The sequence below is a fragment of the Lacerta agilis genome, chromosome Z (assembly GCF_009819535.1).
Source record: "Lacerta agilis isolate rLacAgi1 chromosome Z, rLacAgi1.pri, whole genome shotgun sequence".
Classification (NCBI taxonomy): domain Eukaryota; kingdom Metazoa; phylum Chordata; class Lepidosauria; order Squamata; family Lacertidae; genus Lacerta; species Lacerta agilis.
In genome coordinates this window covers 47009704-47027161 of record NC_046331.1, presented here as the reverse complement: position 1 = coordinate 47027161, position 17458 = coordinate 47009704, and the positions used below count along the sequence as shown (strand labels likewise).

General features: G+C 46.2%; 2 protein-coding genes, 1 long non-coding RNA gene and 1 pseudogene across 6 annotated transcripts in view; 1 reads left to right on the top strand and 3 right to left on the bottom strand.

Moving 5' to 3' along the window:
* The window catches only part of MAP7D3 (MAP7 domain containing 3), an 85186-nt gene extending 84746 nt beyond the window's left edge, over positions 1-440 (top strand). For all 3 annotated transcript variants that reach the window (XM_033137408.1, XM_033137407.1, XM_033137406.1), the window contains one exon: positions 73-440. In XM_033137408.1, the coding sequence (XP_032993299.1) occupies positions 73-80 (8 nt within the window). In that variant the 3' untranslated portion in view covers positions 81-440. The remainder of the gene's footprint in view (positions 1-72) is intronic.
* A 3777-nt stretch (positions 441-4217) lies between these two features.
* Positions 4218-5659, bottom strand: LOC117040089. The gene is made up of 2 exons (XR_004425821.1): positions 4874-5659; positions 4218-4417 (listed from the first exon to the last, which is right to left on the bottom strand). It is a non-coding gene; the product is annotated as an uncharacterized LOC117040089 (long non-coding RNA).
* Positions 5660-6142: 483 nt separating this feature from the next.
* The window catches only part of FHL1 (four and a half LIM domains 1), a 35489-nt gene continuing 24173 nt past the window's right edge, over positions 6143-17458 (bottom strand). For both annotated transcript variants that reach the window (XM_033137640.1, XM_033137641.1), the window contains 3 exons: positions 16663-16832; positions 9072-9258; positions 6143-7359 (listed from right to left, as the gene is read on the bottom strand). In XM_033137640.1, coding sequence (XP_032993531.1) covers positions 7205-7359; positions 9072-9258; positions 16663-16832 — 512 coding nt within the window. In that variant the 3' untranslated portion in view covers positions 6143-7204. The remainder of the gene's footprint in view (positions 7360-9071; positions 9259-16662; positions 16833-17458) is intronic.
* Positions 15189-15843, bottom strand: LOC117040091 (annotated as a pseudogene).

The window sequence follows — 17458 nt, the reverse complement described above, 5'->3', positions numbered from 1 at the left end:
TGAACATAACATGCAGCATTCGTAACATGAGGTATGACTGTAGTTCTTTCTTTCTCTCTCGCTTTTGAACAGAACTGTGAACACTAGGACCCTGGAAAGACTCCTGACTCTGCGCTGCAGGAATTTGGGGTTCCCTCAAGTCATATGAAGGCCTTGTTTTGGAAAAGCTGCTTGTCGAACCCCCAAGTTTGGCGCTGGAAAAGAAATAAAGTCTACCGCGCCTAACTTTGCACCTTGGAAACCTTTCAGGTAGACTCTGTTGCTTTTATGAGTTTTTGTTAGCGGGACTGTTTGAACGCAGGTTTCTCGAAGGGACAGGAAGGAAATGTTTTCCCTTCCGTGAATTGTTCATTATTCTGTTAGTAGCTTGTATTGGAGATTTACTAAATATTGTTGCACAGAGCGCAACCAGCCTAATAAAACGAAACCTAACCTTTATTGAAAGCAAAAACCAACTTGTCCTTGTCTTAACTGGCTTTGCGTGCCCGCTCCATTATTGAAAGAGAGCTTTGTTCCAATCGTTAAGAGCAAACCATCTTCCTTGGGGACAGGTTGGACTGTTTCTGCCATAAAAAAAATCTAGCTTAGGGCTAAGATCTCTTACAGCGCTTGGCAACAAATGTCTCGCTCATGGCAAGTGGCAAGTTTCGCATCTTCCCGTCTATAAGGGCCCCACATGTATAAGACGCCCCCTATTTTGGGGGACCCAGATTTAGGAAAATGGGGGGGATGTATCCGTGTATAAGACGCCCCCAATTTTTGACATTATATTTTAGGGCGGGGGACCTAGTCTTACACAGGGGAAAATACGGTATTTTGGTGAGCTTGCCAACAATGATTGAGTGCCGCCGTTGCAATGTGGCGCAGTGTGCTGTCAGGGCTACAAACTGCTGTTAGCCACTGGTGGACGGAGGTGGGGGTCGCCCCGGGCACCATGCCTGCAGGGGGTGACAAAATCCCCCCGGCTGATCAGCGTGATGGTGGGCGGATTTCTGCGACGAGCGCAATTGCCGCAGCGAAAATCTGCCCGCTGATCGTGAAAATCCGCCCAGCGGGCGGCGCTCCCATCCCCAGCAGGCGGCACCACACGCCCCTGGGTGCATGTCATATTTGCTGCCCTGGGTGCCCCAGCAGCTTCCCCTGCCTCTGGGTCCCCACTGACAATGGTTGAGTGTCATTATGGCAATGTGGTATGGGGCCCGCAAATTGCTGTCGACCCCTGCTTGTTGAACGTGACGACCTGCCACAAGATGCTTGGCAAGGACGTGCAAACTGCGTGGAAGTGGGGCCAGCGTGGCCAAGACCAATGCCCAAATAATCTCCCAGGAGCCCCAACCCAAACCCAAATGTTTTGAAGGGGGCCCGGGATGCCCAAACGTCTGGAGGGCCGGAGTTTGCCTGTGCCTGCTTTAAACCCATCTTTATTTACTTTATTTACATTGAAACCCATCTTAAAGTCCTGCACCACCTGGAGTATGTTTCCACAGGGGAAGGCTCTTCACCGTTGTGAAGCCTGTGCGCATCTGAACATGTCGAGAAAGCAAGAGGCGTGGCATTGGCAACACACCCGGTCCGTCAAGCTGGGCCGCTGTGCATTTTGTTTTTCCTGGGCTTGTGCAGGTTTGGGGCCAAGCCTCATTGAAGCAATCACCAGCCCCACAGCAGTGCCACCCCTGTCCAGTGCTCCGCATTGTGTGCTTGTCATTGCTTGTGCTTCAAACAGGTTTAAAAACAACAGCAACATGTATTTAAGTCAGGCATCCCCAAACTCGGCCCTCCAGCTGTTTGGGGACTACAGTTCCCATCATCCCTGACCACCAGTCCTGTTAGTTAGGGATGATGGTAGTTGAAGTCCCAAAACATCCAGAGGGCCAAGTTTGGGGGTGCCTGAAATAAGGTCATATTTACACGTCAGTCTTGTGCGTATTGGTGTACATAAAAGCAGTATTGAACCCGAGTTTGTGTGTGTGTGTTTTGTCTTTAATTATTCTGTCCTTCTCTTCGTTTGACCTCGCTGCTTGCCTCTGATATTTGCGTCAAGCAGTGGTGGCCCAACTTGGCCCTCCAGCTGTTTAGCTGCTTGAATTCCTATCATCTTTGACTGCTGGTCCTGTTAGCCAAAGATGGGAGTTGTAGTCCCAAAACAGCTGGAGGGCCAAGTTTGGCCATGACTGGCATAAAGCCTCCAGCCCTTGGACTGTTTTCTGCATAAAGCAGTGGTGGCCAAACTTAGTCTTGGGACTACAGCTCCCATCATCCCTAGCTAACAGGACCAGTGGTCAGGGATGATAGGAACTGTAGTTTCCAAACAGCTGGAGGGCCGAGTTGGGCCACCACTGCTCTAGATCAGAAATGGCTAAACTTGGCTCTCCAGGTGTCTTGGGACTACAACTCCCATCATCCCTAGCTAACAGGACCAGTGGTCAGGGACGATGGGAATTGTAGTCCCCAAACAGCTGGAGGGCCAAGTTGGGCCACCACTAGCATAAAGGGATGAAGTCTGTGGCTGAGAGAGAGAATGGCAGCCGTGTCCTTTCCTCCTGCCCCGAATCGCTAGATGCCCCTTGTCAAAAGATTGATAATAATAACAATAATAATTTATTATTTCTATAAAGAGCGGCTTTCCCGAGCAGCGACCACTTGGCGTTCAGGCAGATGTTCATACTGGCATGATGCCCCATTTCTTGGGATTCCAGTTGAGAACTAGAGATCCAACCCTTTTTCTGTCTCGTCCTCCACCCTCTCCCAAACCTTTTTGCCATTCCCAAATATTTTAGAGCGGTGCCTTATGTCGAAACAAAATGTATTTTTGTATGATTGCTCTTTTAATTGTGGCAGAGACAATCGTTTGGACAAGCATGATGATGCCGGTATTTTTCCCTGTGCAAACTGATGCCTGTTGAATGCTGTATGTAAACACATATTCACTGTTAAATAAATTTCCCATTGAAAGCAGCCTGCAGTTGGTTATTAACAGATGATCCAAAACGGTTGCTGTCCACACGGAGAAATGCAAAAATTTGAAACTGACTTCGTATTGACCTGTCGTTGGTTTAATAATAATAATAATAATAATAAGTACAATAGATTCAGGTAGCTAGCCGTGTTGGTCTGATGCAGTTGAAATAAATTTTTAAAAATTCACACCTTAGAGACCAAGGGGTCCCTTTACCTTTTTTACTAGAGGTTTAGATTTCTCTTTTCTCCAGTCGCCTGGTTGGTGTTATCTTATGGATAATGATCTCATTTTCTTTTTTCTTTTCTTTTAATATAATATTATTATTTTTCTTTTTCCCTTTATAAGGGGGGGGGGGATGCCCAAGAGACTGTGATTTAAACTAGCAGTGATCTGTCCCCTTTTGGGGGATTCAGGTCAAAGTTGTTGAGCTTTTTTAGGGAGGAGGAAAGCACCGTTTTTAGGGGGTGCAGGGCTTGAATCTTGAGCTTTTTTAGGGGAGCCAAAGTTGTTGAGCTTCTCTACCAATAATCTACCACAGACATCCAGTCACAATCCACCAGTTGGACATGCCTGCTTTTAAAGGTAAAGGGACCCCTGACCGTTAGGTCCAGTCGTGGACGACTTTGGGGTTGCGGCGCTCATCTCGCTTTATTGGCCAAGGGAGCCGGCGTACAGCTTCCGGGTCATGTGGCCAGCATGACTAAGCCGCTTCTGGCGAACCAGAGCAGCGCATGGAAACGCTGTTTACCTTCCCGCCGGAGCGGTACCTATTTATCTACTTGCACTAGGTTGGCAGGAGCAGGGACCGAAGAACAGGAGCTCACCCCACCACGGGGATTCGGACCGCCAACCTTTCAATTGGCAAGTCCTAGGCTCTGTGGTTTAGACCACAGCGCCACCCGCGTCCTCTATGCCTGCTTTGTAACAACCCAGTAAAATTTCATCGTCATATAGATCTTTGCTCAAATTGAGCTTTGACTTCCTCCCGTCCCCCTCCCTGACTTCCAGATGTAATCACTTTTATCTGAGCATTTCTGAATCACCCTGTTTACCATATCTCCATACTTATGATCTCAATTTCATCCATTCTGAGTTTTTTCTTGTTACTAGTTTGTCATTGTCTCTGGTTTCCATTGATGGTTTGATGTTCCCACACGAGGCTTCCAGGAACGGTGAAAAATAAGGGACTCCTGTCCGTATGGGACCCCCAAAGGTTCCTGCGGTCAGTGTGCAAAAACAGAATACAAACCCAGGCAAGCTGAATCAAAGCAGCACAGATGCTGGACCTTTATTTGAGATTTTTGCAGCAGCAGGGTCAAAGCCAGTCTCGCCAAGGAGGAAAGAAGACCCAAAACAGGAGACGTTTCTTACTTTTTGTACAGTATTGAACCAAGCACACGTGGCTTTCCATAACCCCCCTCGCCTTAATTCCCCGTGAGACACTTCATCGGAAGTGACCTTGGGTGTGGATAATACTTTATTCGGCTATAAGCCCACAAGGTAAAACAGATCAATGAATAAAACAGCATTTTACATTCTAAAATATCAACTAAAATACCGGTATTTCAACGCAAAATCTCCTTCGCATTACGTACAAACTCTAGATGTACCGTATTATGGCCTTAAAATAAGATGGAACATAGAATTTACTAGATTTTTAATAGTCATGAAGCATTCCATGTAGTCTTTTGTATGAAAGAACTGAAATCAGGAATCTGGCAACCTGTAATGTTCTATAAGAGTCAATGTCCTCGAGTAGATAAGCTAGATGCAATTCAGGTGGTTTAGCAACAATTTCCAGAATGATTGAACTCAGAATCCTTGATCGGGGAACAATGTATAAAGAGCAATTTAACAGGATATGATAAAGGGATTCTATTGATTTGTTATCACATGTGCATAAAACAGAGGAACCTTGGGTGTGATAACAGGTACAAGTACCAAGTAAGAATGGGTGGAGGAAATTGCGTGTCACAAACGTTTGCGTTTTGTTCCTTCATGCGCATCCAGGGTTTCGTTTGTTAATCTGGAAAGGCCAGGTTTTCTGGAGAAGTGTCTGGGCCGGACCTTGTGATGCTGATCAGATCTGCATATTGACATACTATGGCATCCCTAGGGCAGGGATGTCCAATTCCCAAGAGACTGTGATCTACTCACAGTGTAAAAAAATACTGGCAGTGATCCACCCGTTGTTGTTGGATGGATCAAAAGTATGGAGCTTTTTTGGGGAAGCCAAGTTGGTTGAGCTTTTTTTTTTTTAGGGAGCAAATGAATGAATGGAACTGAATGAGCATTGTGAGATACACAGAACATAATCAAAAGTTGATTATATAAAACACAGTTGAGGGTCCTGAATCCTCAGTTCTATATAGTGGGACTTAATCTGATGGCCCCTTTTTTGGCTAGGAAACAAAGGTGGCTGAGCTTTTTTTTTAAGGAATCCAGAGTTGGTGAACTTCTCTTTGGAAAGTCAAAGTTGTAGAGCTTTTTTTAGGAAGCCAACATTGTTGAGCTTTTTTGGGGAAGCCAAAGTTATTGAACGTTTTTTCAGGGGGGAGTAGATCACTGAGGGGGCAGAGATCTACCAGGCACACCCTGCAATCTACCAGTAGATCGCAATCTACCCGTTGGACGTACCTGACCTAGGGCATTGGTAGGCAAACTAAGGCCCGGGGGCCGGATCCGGCCCAATCGCCTTCTCAATCCAGCCCTCAGATGGTCCGGGAATCAGCGTGTTTTGACATGAATAAAATGTGCCCTTTTATTTAAAATGCATCTCTGGGTGATTTGTGGGGCATTGAAATTCGTTCACCCCCCCCCCCCCCAAAATATAGTCTGGTCAGAGGGACAGTGGACCGGCCCCCTGCTGAAAAAGTTTGATGACCCTGCTTTTGATTGTCAAAAAAATATGAAGGCATCATTGCTTGTGGAAAGTGATGTTGCGAAGGGCTCAGGCTGGCTGTTTCCTGGCTTTCATAGGATTTTTGACATGGAAAAGCACACAAGCATTTTGCCCCCCACCCCACCCCAGGATTCAGTGTAATACAGGCAGAGGGCCTTCTCGGTGGTGGCACCCTCTCCCATCAGATGTCAAGGAAATCAGCAACTATTCTGCTTTTAAAAGACGTCTGAAGGCTTTTAAATGCAGGTGTTCCTGGTCAACGTCCCTTTAAAACGGCCCCAAGGAAAAGCAAAAAAATTCCCTTTCAAAAGCAGCCGTGTGATTTCAGCCCTCATCTTACTGCTCACTCAGAAGTTAGTCACCTACCATACTTTTCCATGTATAAGACTAGGGTTTGTTTTTGTTTTTACTTTAAAAATATATTTTAAAAGGGAGGGGTAGTCTTATGCCCGGGGGCAATCTCCCTCCGTTTTCTTAATTTTGAGTCCCTCCAAATAAAGTTAGGTCCAGTCCAAAATAGGGGGCATCTTATACAAGGGGCATGTTATACACGGGAAAAGACTGTAATTAGCTGTATGAGCTCAGTTATCAGCATGTACAGTACTTTTCCATGTAGAAGACGAGGTTATAATAATAATTTATTATTTATACCCCGCCAATCTGGCACAAGGTGCCGGCTTCAAAGACCCCTTGGCAACCACGGCGAGTGGGCGATTTGCAGCAAAACCCCCTAAAAAAAGCATAACAACTTTGGGGAATCCCCCCCATTTTGCAAATTTTTAGTCCCTCAAAATAGGGGGCGTCTCACAGAAAGGGGGGTCTTATAGACAGGAAAGTGCAGTAAATTGGATGTGCAAAGCTTGAGCCGAAACGTCAGCCAGCACTCGCAAAGCATGGCAAGAAAGCAAGAGGATACCAGCGAGGTTGAACCTTTCTGCAAAAAAAATTTTTTTTGGATTTAAATCAAGTCTTCCTGTATCGTGCTTTAAATCAAATCCACCCTGCTTATCGGTGAGTACATTTGGATGTGCGAAGCTTGAGCCTAAACTTCGGCCGGCACCTGCAAAGCATGGCGAGAAAGTGAAAGGGTGCCAGCGAGGTTGAACCTTTCCTTTTTTAAAACAAAAGTGATTTTAAGCAAGGTTAGCGGCAGGTAGGATGCTAAGGCAGAGCTTTTATTGAACACCACCTGTCAGGTGGGGAGGGGGGAGATGACGGGCACCTCTTAAGGCCTAAAATGCAGGCAGGCGGGTGGGCAGGTTGTCTCCAAGCGCATGGATCGCACCCCTCCAGGGAAGAGGTGAGCCGCAGCAGCCCCCCCCCATTGCCCCTGGCTCCTCCCCTTACAGCTTCTTGGCGCAGGTGGGGCAGTAGACTTGCTCGTTGTGGAAGACGAAGGGCTTGTTGGCCAGCGGGACAGAGCACTTCTTGCAGTTGAAGCAGTAGTCGTGCCAGGAGTGGCCTTCGTGGCTGACCACGTTGGTGCCTTTCCCGAAACCTGCCGGTTCAGAGGAGGAGCGGGGAGGGAAGGGTTAAAAAGGAAGGAGAAGGAAGCACACAGGTCACTTCATTCAGGCACAGGCAGACTCGGCCCTCCAGCTGTTTGGGGGCGACAACTCCCATCATCCCTAGCTCACAGGACCAGTGGTCAGGGATGATGGGAATTGTAGTCCCCAAACAGATGAAGGGCCGAGTTTGATAGATAGATAGATAGATAGATAGATAGATGTTTATTCGGCATTTGCGCCCATCTTACAATACAAAAACAGAACAAACAGAACAAACAAAGGAGAATCAAATAAAACAACGGCACCGTACAAGCCGCAAATAAAAACACAACTCACAAGGACCAATATTAACATTTCCATAAAAGCATATCTCAGAGAAATTTTTAAAAAAGTTAAAAATTTAAGCATAAAACTAAAATCAGTGACTAATTTCGTTTTGGAAAACATATTTGTAATTTCATTAATCAGCTAACATCCCATTTCGTCTCTTATATGCAATAACAGCTGTTAGGAATCTAGCAACCTGTAGGGTTATGTAAGGGTCCACATCTTGAAGAACCCAAGCAAGACATAGGTCAACTGGCTTATCCGCAATAGACTGAATTATCGGATTTAATATACTGGCACGGATCGAACTGTACATAGGGCAATTGAACATTACATGCTGTAGAGATTCCATTGATTTATTTTCACAGGCACACATGGGGGAAACTTGGCCCTTAGTAAATCTGTGACTCAGCACGTTTGATGGGAAAGCATTAAACCTAGCTTTAATGAAGGCGTATCGATGAGAAGCAACCGTGAGAGATGTTAAATAAGATGGAACTTGGTAAATAGGGGTAATGCCAATATTTAACGGTGAACAAACTCCCCCACCAGTTAAGAGATTTTGGCCGAGTTTGGGGATGCTTGACTTAATTGCTTATGAGCTAGGCCATGGACGTCCAACTCTCAACGAGACTGCGATCTACTCCCAGTAGTAAAAAAAACTGGCAGTGATCTTACCCGTTGGGGAGCTTCTTTTGGGAAGCAAATGAATGAATGGAATGGAATGGAATATATATCCTGTATATCCTATATCAGCAGAATCTGATATACAGTATCCTATATCCCAGTGATAGTCGAATTGGCCCTCTACCTGTTTGGGAGCTACAACTCCCATCGTCCCTAGCTCACAGGACCAGCGGTCAGGGACGATGGGCGTTGTAGTCCCCAACAGCTGGAGGGCCGAGTTGGGCTGCCACTGTAGTAGCCCAAGTGGGAGATAACCAGAGCACTTTGAATTGTGCTCAGAAACGTCCTGGGAGCCAATGCAGGTCTCTCAGGACCGGTGTTACATGGTCTTGGCAGCCACTCCCAGTCCCCAGTCTGGCTGCTGCATTCTGGATTAGTTGCAGTTTCTAGGTCACCTTCAAAGGTAGCCCCATGTAGAGCGCATTGCAGTAGTCCAAGCGGGAGATAGCCAGAGCATGCACCACTCTGGGCAGGGAGGGTCTCATCCCGCGTACCAGATGAAGCTGCCCTTGGCGCAGAATGGACCTGCGCCTCCATGGGTCCAAAATGGGTTGCGCAGCTGGTCTTTCAGGGGCACAGTTGCCCTGTTCAGTACCAGGGGGCCCACTCACAACAGGACTTCTGCCTTGCCAGGATCTGACCTCAACCCATTAGCCACCAACCCGCCCCAGACCCATCCCTTACCCACCTGTGATGGGGTTCTTGCAACCGCTGCATTTCTTGGCCACAAAGGACTTGTAGCAATCGACGCAGTAGAATTGATCCTCCACGGCCGTGAAGCGCTGCCCTCCCAGTTTCTTGGAGCAGGTGGCACACACAAAGCATTCGGAGTGGTATGGCTGTTCCTGGTAGGCGACCCCTCCGCTGGTGATGGCCTGGCATGGGGAAGGAAGTCAGAGGTCAAGCGCTGCCAGCACTCCTGGGGAACCATTCGTCCCAGCTGCCCCGAAACCCTGTGTCACCTGCGGAAGCTTTCTCTCTTCTGTTTAAAGCAGGGTGGACAAAAAGGATATTATTATTATTATTATTATTATTATTATTATTATTATTATTATTAAATAGTTTATTTGCTATAGTGACTATTGCTATTGAATCCCCACCAAATCTATTACCAGGAAAATCTACACATAAAGTTTCAGTTCCACATTAATTGATTGTAGTTTGACACAAACAATTCCAGTCCCATTTTCTATTTTTGTATAATGGGGAAAGAGTTCTGGTCCATTAACTCTCCCACTTTCTCCTGCAGGAAGTAAACCATCTCAGCTAACACAAAGACATGTGTTTCATCCAAATCTTGTATGATGAACTTCTTCCCCAGGGCATTTGATTCATCCAAGTACAGCAGAAACTGCTTCATGGCTGGGTCACTCTGTAGTCATGGAAACTGGATGGTCTTTGGACAATGATTTTTTAAATGATTTTTTAAATCAGATTTTTTTGGGGGGGGGATTTGAATTTATTTGACGACCATTTGTATTTTAATTTTTCAATTAATTTAAATTTCATTTACGGTGGTACCTTGGTTTGCAGACATTTTGTATTACAAACACGTCAAACTCAGAAGTGCATTTCCTGGATTATGAACAATTTTTGGGGGGAGACCCCATTGGCGAAAGCACGCCTCAAGTTACAACCTGTTTTGGTTTACAGACGGACTTCCAGAATAGATTAATGGTTGTAAACCATTCTTCCCCTTCTATTTGCCACGAGGTGATGGGACCAGTGGCCATGATCTTAGTTTTTTTTTATGTTGAGCTTCAGACCATATTTTGCGCTCTCCTCTTTCACCCTCATTAAAAGGTTCTTTAATTCCTCCTCACTTTCTGCCATCAAGGTAGTATCATCAGCATATCTGAGGTTGTTGATATTTTTTCTGGCAATCTTAATTCCAGCTTGGGATTCATCCAGTCCAGCCTTTCGCATGATGAATTCTGCATATATGTTAAATAAACAGGGAGACAATATACAGCCTTGTCGTACTCCTTTCCCAATTTTGAACCAATCAGTTGTTCCATATCCAGTTCTAACTGTAGCTTCTTGTCCCACATAGAGATTTCTCAGGAGACAAATGAGGTGATCCAGCACTCCCATTTCTTTAAGAACTTGCCATAGATTGTTGTGGTCGACACAGTCAAATGCTTTTGCGTAGTCAATGAAGCAGAAGTAGATGTTTTTCTGGAACTCTCTAGCTTTCTCTGTAATCCAGCGCATGTTTGCAATTTGGTCTCTGGTTCCTCTGCCCCTTCGAAATCCAGCTTGCACTTCTGGGAGTTCTCGGTCCACATACTGCTTAAGCCTGCCTTGTAGAATTTTAAGCATAACCTTGCTAGCGTGTGAAATGAGTGTAATTGTGCGGTAGTTGGAGCATTCTTTGGCACTGCCCTTCTTTGGGATTGGGATGTAGACTGATCTTCTCCAATCCTCTGGCCACTGCTGAGTTTTCCAAACTTGCTGGCATATTGAGTGTAGCACCTTAACAGTATCATCTTTTAAGATTTTAAATAGTTCAGCTGGAATATCATCACTTCCACTGGCCTTGTTGTTAGCGAGGCTTTCTAAGGCCCATTTGACTTCACTCTCCAGGATGTCTGGCTCAAGGTCAGCAACCACATTACCTGGGGTGTATGAGACCTCCATATCTTTCTGGTATAATTCCTCTGTGTATTCTTGCCACCTCTTCTTGATGTCTTCTGCTTCTGTTAGGTCCTTCCCCTTTTGTCCTTAATTGTGGTAATCTTTGTACAAAATGTTCCTTTCATATCTCCAATTTTCTTGAACAAATCTCTGGTTTTTCCCATTCTGTTATTTTCCTCTATTTCTTTGCATTGCTCGTTTAGAAAGGCCCTCTTGTCTCTCCTTGCTATTCTTTGGAAATCTGCATTCAATTTCCTGTATCTTTCATGATCTTCCTCGCATTTTGCTTGCCTTCTCTCCCCCGCTATTTGTAAGGCCTCATTAGACAGCCACTTTGCTTTCTTGCATTTCTTTTTCATTGGGATGGTTTTCGTTGCTGCCTCCTGTATAATGTTACAAGCCTCCATCCACAGTTCTTCAGGCACTCTATCCACCAAATCTAAATCCTTAAACCTGTTCTTCACTTCAACTGTGTATTCATAAGGAATTTGATTTAGATTGTATCTTACTGGCCCAGTGGTTTTTCCTACTTTCTTCAGTTTAAGCTGGAATTTTGCTATAAGAAGCTGATGATATGAGCCACAGTCAGCTCCAGGTCTTGTTTTTGCTGAGTGTATAGAGCTTCTCCATCTTTGGCTGCAGAGAATATAATCAATCTGATTTCGATGTTGCCCATCTGGTGATGTCCACGTGTAGAGTCGTCTCTTGTGTTGTTGGAAAAGAGTGTTTGTGATGACCAGCTTGTTCTCTTGACAGAACTCTATTAGCCTTTGCCCTGCTTCATTTTGAACTCCAAGGCCAAACTTGCCAGTTGTTCCTTTTATCTCTTGACTCCCTACTTTAGCATTCCAATCCCCTATAATGAGAAGAACATCCTTCTTTGGTGTCATTTCTATAAGGTGTTGTAAGTCTTCATAGAATTGATCAATTTCAGTTTCTTCAGCACTGGTAGTTGGTGCATAAACTTGGATTACCTTGGTTAAAAGGTCTGCCTTGGATTCGTATCGAGATCATTCGTATCGAGATCATTCTATCATTTTTGAAATTGCTTCCCAGTACAGCTTTCGCCACTCTTTTGTTGACTATGAGGACCACTCCATTTCTTTTACGGGATTCCTGCCCACAGTAGTAGTCATCTGAGCTGAATTCGCCCATTCCTGTCCATTTTAGTTCACTGATGCCTAGGATGTCAATCTTTATTATTGCCATCTCATTTTTTTACCACATCCAGCTTTCCAAGGTCCATGGTTCTTACATTCCAGGTTCCTATGCAATACTTTTCTTTACAGCATTGGACTTTCCTTTCGCTTTCAGGCATATCCGCAACTGAGCGTCCTTTCGGCTTTGGCCCAGCCGCTTCATCAGCTCTGGATCTACTTGTACTTGTCCTCCGCTCTTCCCCAGTAGCATGTTGGACGCCTTCCAACCTGGGGGGCTCATCTTCCAGTGTCATATCTTTTATATGCCTGTTGTCTTTGTCCATGGAGTTTTCTTGGCAGGGATACTGGAGTGGCTTGCCAGTTCCTACTCCAGGTGGATCACGTTTGGTCCAAACTCTCCACTATGACCTGTCCATCTTGACCTGTCCATAGCTTCCCTGAGTAATTCAAGCCCCTTCGCCACGACAAGGCAGTGATCCATGAAGGGGAATGAACCACTAGGATTCCTGTAATAGGCCATTTCGCCTCTTATGGTTCAGAACCGAAGTCAGATACCTTGCCACTTGCAAGGTTACCATTGGGTTAGAATCCTGGAGTAAAAGGGTAAGCTGGATCTCAATTGGAAGTCCAGAGAATTTTTGGACCAGTGGGCTCAACAAATTTCTCCTGACATCACTATATAAAGGGCAGATTAAAAACAATATGCAGGAGGGATTCCCTCGACAACTCATCACACGAACATAAATCTGATACCCAGCCCCTAGAGAATCTATGTGACATGACCCCGGAAGGAAAGGCATTAAACCTTGCCTTAGCAAAACGATGTTTTGCAGTGGTAAGGGATGACAAGTAAGATGGAAGATGCTGCGTAGATGTAATGCCCAAATGCCGAGGGGAACATACTCCCCTTCCCAACATATGGTTATGCTGCAGTTTGATATCATCTAGTCTCAAACTGATAAGTTTTTTTGCGGAAATCAATTCTAAATTCAGGAATTCAGGAGGAGAAATTCCAATATGCAGAAGTTTGGCGTGGATCTTGCTGGCCCAAGGACTAGCAAATTCATCCCGGTTCCCCAGATTACGAGTCTACCGCTCTTAACCACTACACCACACATCATCGTCTCTGAGGTGCAGTTCGTGCAGAACAGCGGTGGAGGGTCGTCGGCCATCAGGCAGTTCGTCTCCCTCGACGGGTGGGTGATGGGGAAATTAAAGGAAAGGATAGAAAAGGGGAGACAAGAAGGGAGAGCCGGCAGGGGGCCAGGAGGGCTGGCAGGGGGCGGCAAGCCAAGTGGCACCCATGGGGGCGGGGCGGCGCTCCGTGCGCATGATGTCATGACACATGCGCACGGAACGACGCCTCCGCCCGGGCCAGTTGGCCCGCCCCTCTCCCGCTGTGCTCCGTGAGCGGAGCCGTCTCAGGGAAAGGAGAGGGGTTGGGCCAGCGAGGGGGGTGTCATTCCCCTCGCTGGCCTGCCCCTGTCCTTCCCCCCCCGGGCTCCGCTCCCTGAGCACAGCGAGCAGGGAGCGGAGCAGCGAAAAAAGCCGCTGAAAGGGGGAAAGCCCCCTCTTTCAGCGGCTTTTTTCGCCACTGGCTGGAGGCGGGCCGTGCGCTGCTGCTGCTGGTGACGGAGGGAGCGGCGGCGCGTGGGAGTGGTGGGAGGGGCCGCCGCTTGTCACCCCACGTGCCGCCGTTCGTTCCGTCGCCCCGGGAGCAGCAGCATCGCACACACTGTGCGCTGCTGCTCCCACGGCGACGGAGCGAGCAGCGGTGCGTGGGGGTGACAAGCGGCGGCCCCTCCTGCCACTCCCCACGCACCACCGGTCACCCCGGGAGGAGCAGCTGCTGCTCCCGGGGTGACGGAGGGAGCGGTGGCGCGTGGGAGTGGCAGGAGGGGCCGCCGCTTGTCACCCCCACCCGCCGCTTGTCACCCCCACCCTCCCCTGTCACTGGGGGTGTACCGCCCCTACCGCCCCTCCCCAGTGACGCCCCTGCTGGCAGGGCATGTGGGGCAGTGGGGTCTGTGACCAGATCCTTCTATATCTTTAAAATCGTAAAATTTGGATGTTTGTGACCGATTGCGTACTGGTTGAGATCGGGGAGAGTCACGAGATGGTCGAGACGTGGCATAGAGACAGCCAGGGGATATGAGCTCAGAAACTACGATACTAGAGAAACAAGAAAAGCTGTGCAGAACCACACGCTTTCTCTTTCATATTCTCCTTTCCCATTTTACCAAATAAGACACAGCAACGCGTGGCCGGGTCAGCTAGTGACAGAATAAAATGCTTCCTTTATCCTGTACATGGCCTCCTTGTTTACTTATAAACTATTTCCTTTATGAATTATTATTACAATTTTTTTCAAATTATGACTTAAAACCCCCCCACAAAGTATTTTTATTTAAATGGGATTTTTTATTATTATTCCAATCGGGATTTTTAAAATGAAATGCTTTGGGAAGAAAAATCTTTCTAAAGGTTTTCAATTGAAATTGCATTATATTTCTCTTTTTTTGCAAAATAAAAATAGCTTTATTGAGATAGGAAATGTTCATTGAAAAAAGGCTACTCGGCATTCAAAGTGCAGTAGGGAACAGACGTGTTCAGAATTTTTTTTAAAAAAATATAACAACTCTAAGCATTTTTCTTCTACCTATAGAGAAATCTGACGAGCCATTTCCAAACCATGGCAACCAGTCGAGGGTCACAGCTGGGTGGAGTCATCACTTCCAAAATTGCCCAAAATATAATATGAGCAAAGACTTATAAGTTTGTATGTTCTTCCCATCAAGCCCATTTTTCTCTTCTGAAATACATGCACTTGCTTGTGTATCCTTATACTATTATTAATTTGTGCACTACTTATGTCTATCTAGAATAGTATGTTCACCATCAAAAGATAAAGATACTACCTTCTATAGATGTACAGTTTGTCACTTCGGCATTATAATCTGATGGTTGATCTGGGCAGAAACCACTCATTCCATAGCAGTCTGATTCAAAGGGCACTTCAGCTCAGTTCAGATATGATAATCTTGGTCTAATAGTTTACTAGACCAAGATATCATATCTAAACAAAGCATTAATCGGCATTTGTAGATTTAAAGTGCTCATCATCTATAGTGGAATACATACGTCCCTTGCTGCAAAGAAATCCAACAGCTTTCTTCAGTGTTGGCAGATTAACACTACGCAACTGGGACTGCAGAGCCTGAAGACTTATCCCCTCAGCAGATGCGGAGCTTTTAATCAGATTCAGAATCTGAGTCTGGTGTGCTGTGAGCCCACTCACTGGCAAGGCGCCATTTCCTCCATAACTTGACATGTTGCCCATCCCAATCAAACCAGGTGGTTGTGGCATCTTCATTGACATGGGCATATTGCCTTTTCTGAGGATCATATGGGCGTTTACGACTTCAAGCATGTGCGTGGTAAATTCATATCTTCAAGTGGCAGGATCCTGAATGCAACAATGCTTTTCTTGTTCTGGAAAGATCGCAGGTGGCCTAGAACTTTCACATACATTCCAGGAGGCACACAACATTCTCACTACCACTACTGCCTGACATCCATCGGGGCTGCAGTCATGTCATCAACTTTGTAGAGAATGTTTGTTGGTGCTTTTTCTGCATGCCTGATTATGCCAACAATAATCATAGAATCCTAGAATCCTAGAGTTGGAAGAGACCACAAGGGCCATCCAGCCCAACCCCCTGCCAAGCAGGAAACACCATCAAAGCATTCCTGACAGATGGCTGTCAAGCCTCCGCTTAAAGACCTCCAAAGAAGGAGACTCCACCACACTCCTTCGCAGCAAATTCCACTGTCGAACAGCTCTCACTGTCAGGAAGTTCTTCCTAATGTTTAGGTGGAATCTTCTTTCTTGTAGTTTGAATCCATTCCTCCGTGTCCGCTTCTCTGGAGCAGCAGAAAACAACCTTTCTCCCTCCTCTATATGATCTGCTTCTTTGGAGGTCTTTATGCGGAGGCTTGACAGCCATCTGTCAGGAATGCTTTGGTGGTGTTTCCTGCTTGGCAGGGGATTGGACTGGATGGCCCTTGGGGTCTCTTCCAACTCTAGGATTCTATGATTCTATCCTTTTATATATTTGAACATGGCTATCATATCACCCCTTAACCTTCTCTTCTCCATGTCTGCATCCCTTTCCCCTATCCCTAACCCCTATGAGCACTGCAACCCCATCACCTCCTTGGACTGGACTGAACCATCCAGGAGTCCCTTGACCCTGACCTTACCTCCACCATATGTCCTCCGTTCAAGAACTGCACCAGGATACGCCGCAGTGAAAGAAGAGCGGGCGCCGCATCGGTCTGCATAAGTGCCTTTTGGCGCACCTTCCTCCTTCCGAACCAGCGGAGGAAACTCCGATAATGAGCACAGCTCCGAGCCATTTGGAGAAAAGACGGGATCCAAATGGGATCCAGGTAAGCGAGTGGGGGTTTGGCACGACTTACCTGCTTGCACTTTGTGCAGGTCTTGGCAAATTTCTGCTCATGGCAGGAGGTGCAATAGATCTCGTCATCCTTGGGGAAGAAGCTGGCGGTGCCAATCACCTGCTTGCACTGGCTGCAGGTGAAGCACTCCTTGTGCCAGATTGTCTTCTTGTATTCCACATTCTGGTCACCTGCAAAGAGAGGGAGGGAAGGAGGTGGTGCTTGCTGCCAGATTGGAAAACGCATAGAGACACGTCGATCGCTTCATACGTAGATGCTACATTTGAAAAACATAGAACCACTTGGTACTTTACTAACTAACACGAACTCACACATTAGCTGACAAAGGCATTCATACTGAAACAGGGCTCTGTCCTGGGTTCTTTCTTTGAATCGACTCTTGACTCCAGCTCCACATACAAAACGACCTTTTGAATACTTTTGGATACGGACTTATACATCATTTGTTGTTGAGTCAAACCTTTTATGTTCTACATTGTAAGGAATTATATGTATGTGACTTTAAAGCTGTTTTTCTGTTAGAATTTACAAGCCTGTAACTCTTACTAGAATATATACCTTTATTTGACTGCAACTCATGAGTAGGATTTATTCCTAGTATTGAAATTTCTGGCCAGAGTTCTTGGTGTGTGTGTTTTTTCACTGCCAGATTGAGGCAATTTGTGGCGCTGAGAAAGTTGTGATCCGAGAAAGGCAAGCTGGCAGTAATAATAGTAATAGTAATAGGAATTTGCGACAAAGGGATTACTCCAAAATCGTGGGAAGAAGCACTTATTTCAGTTATCCCCAAGCAAGG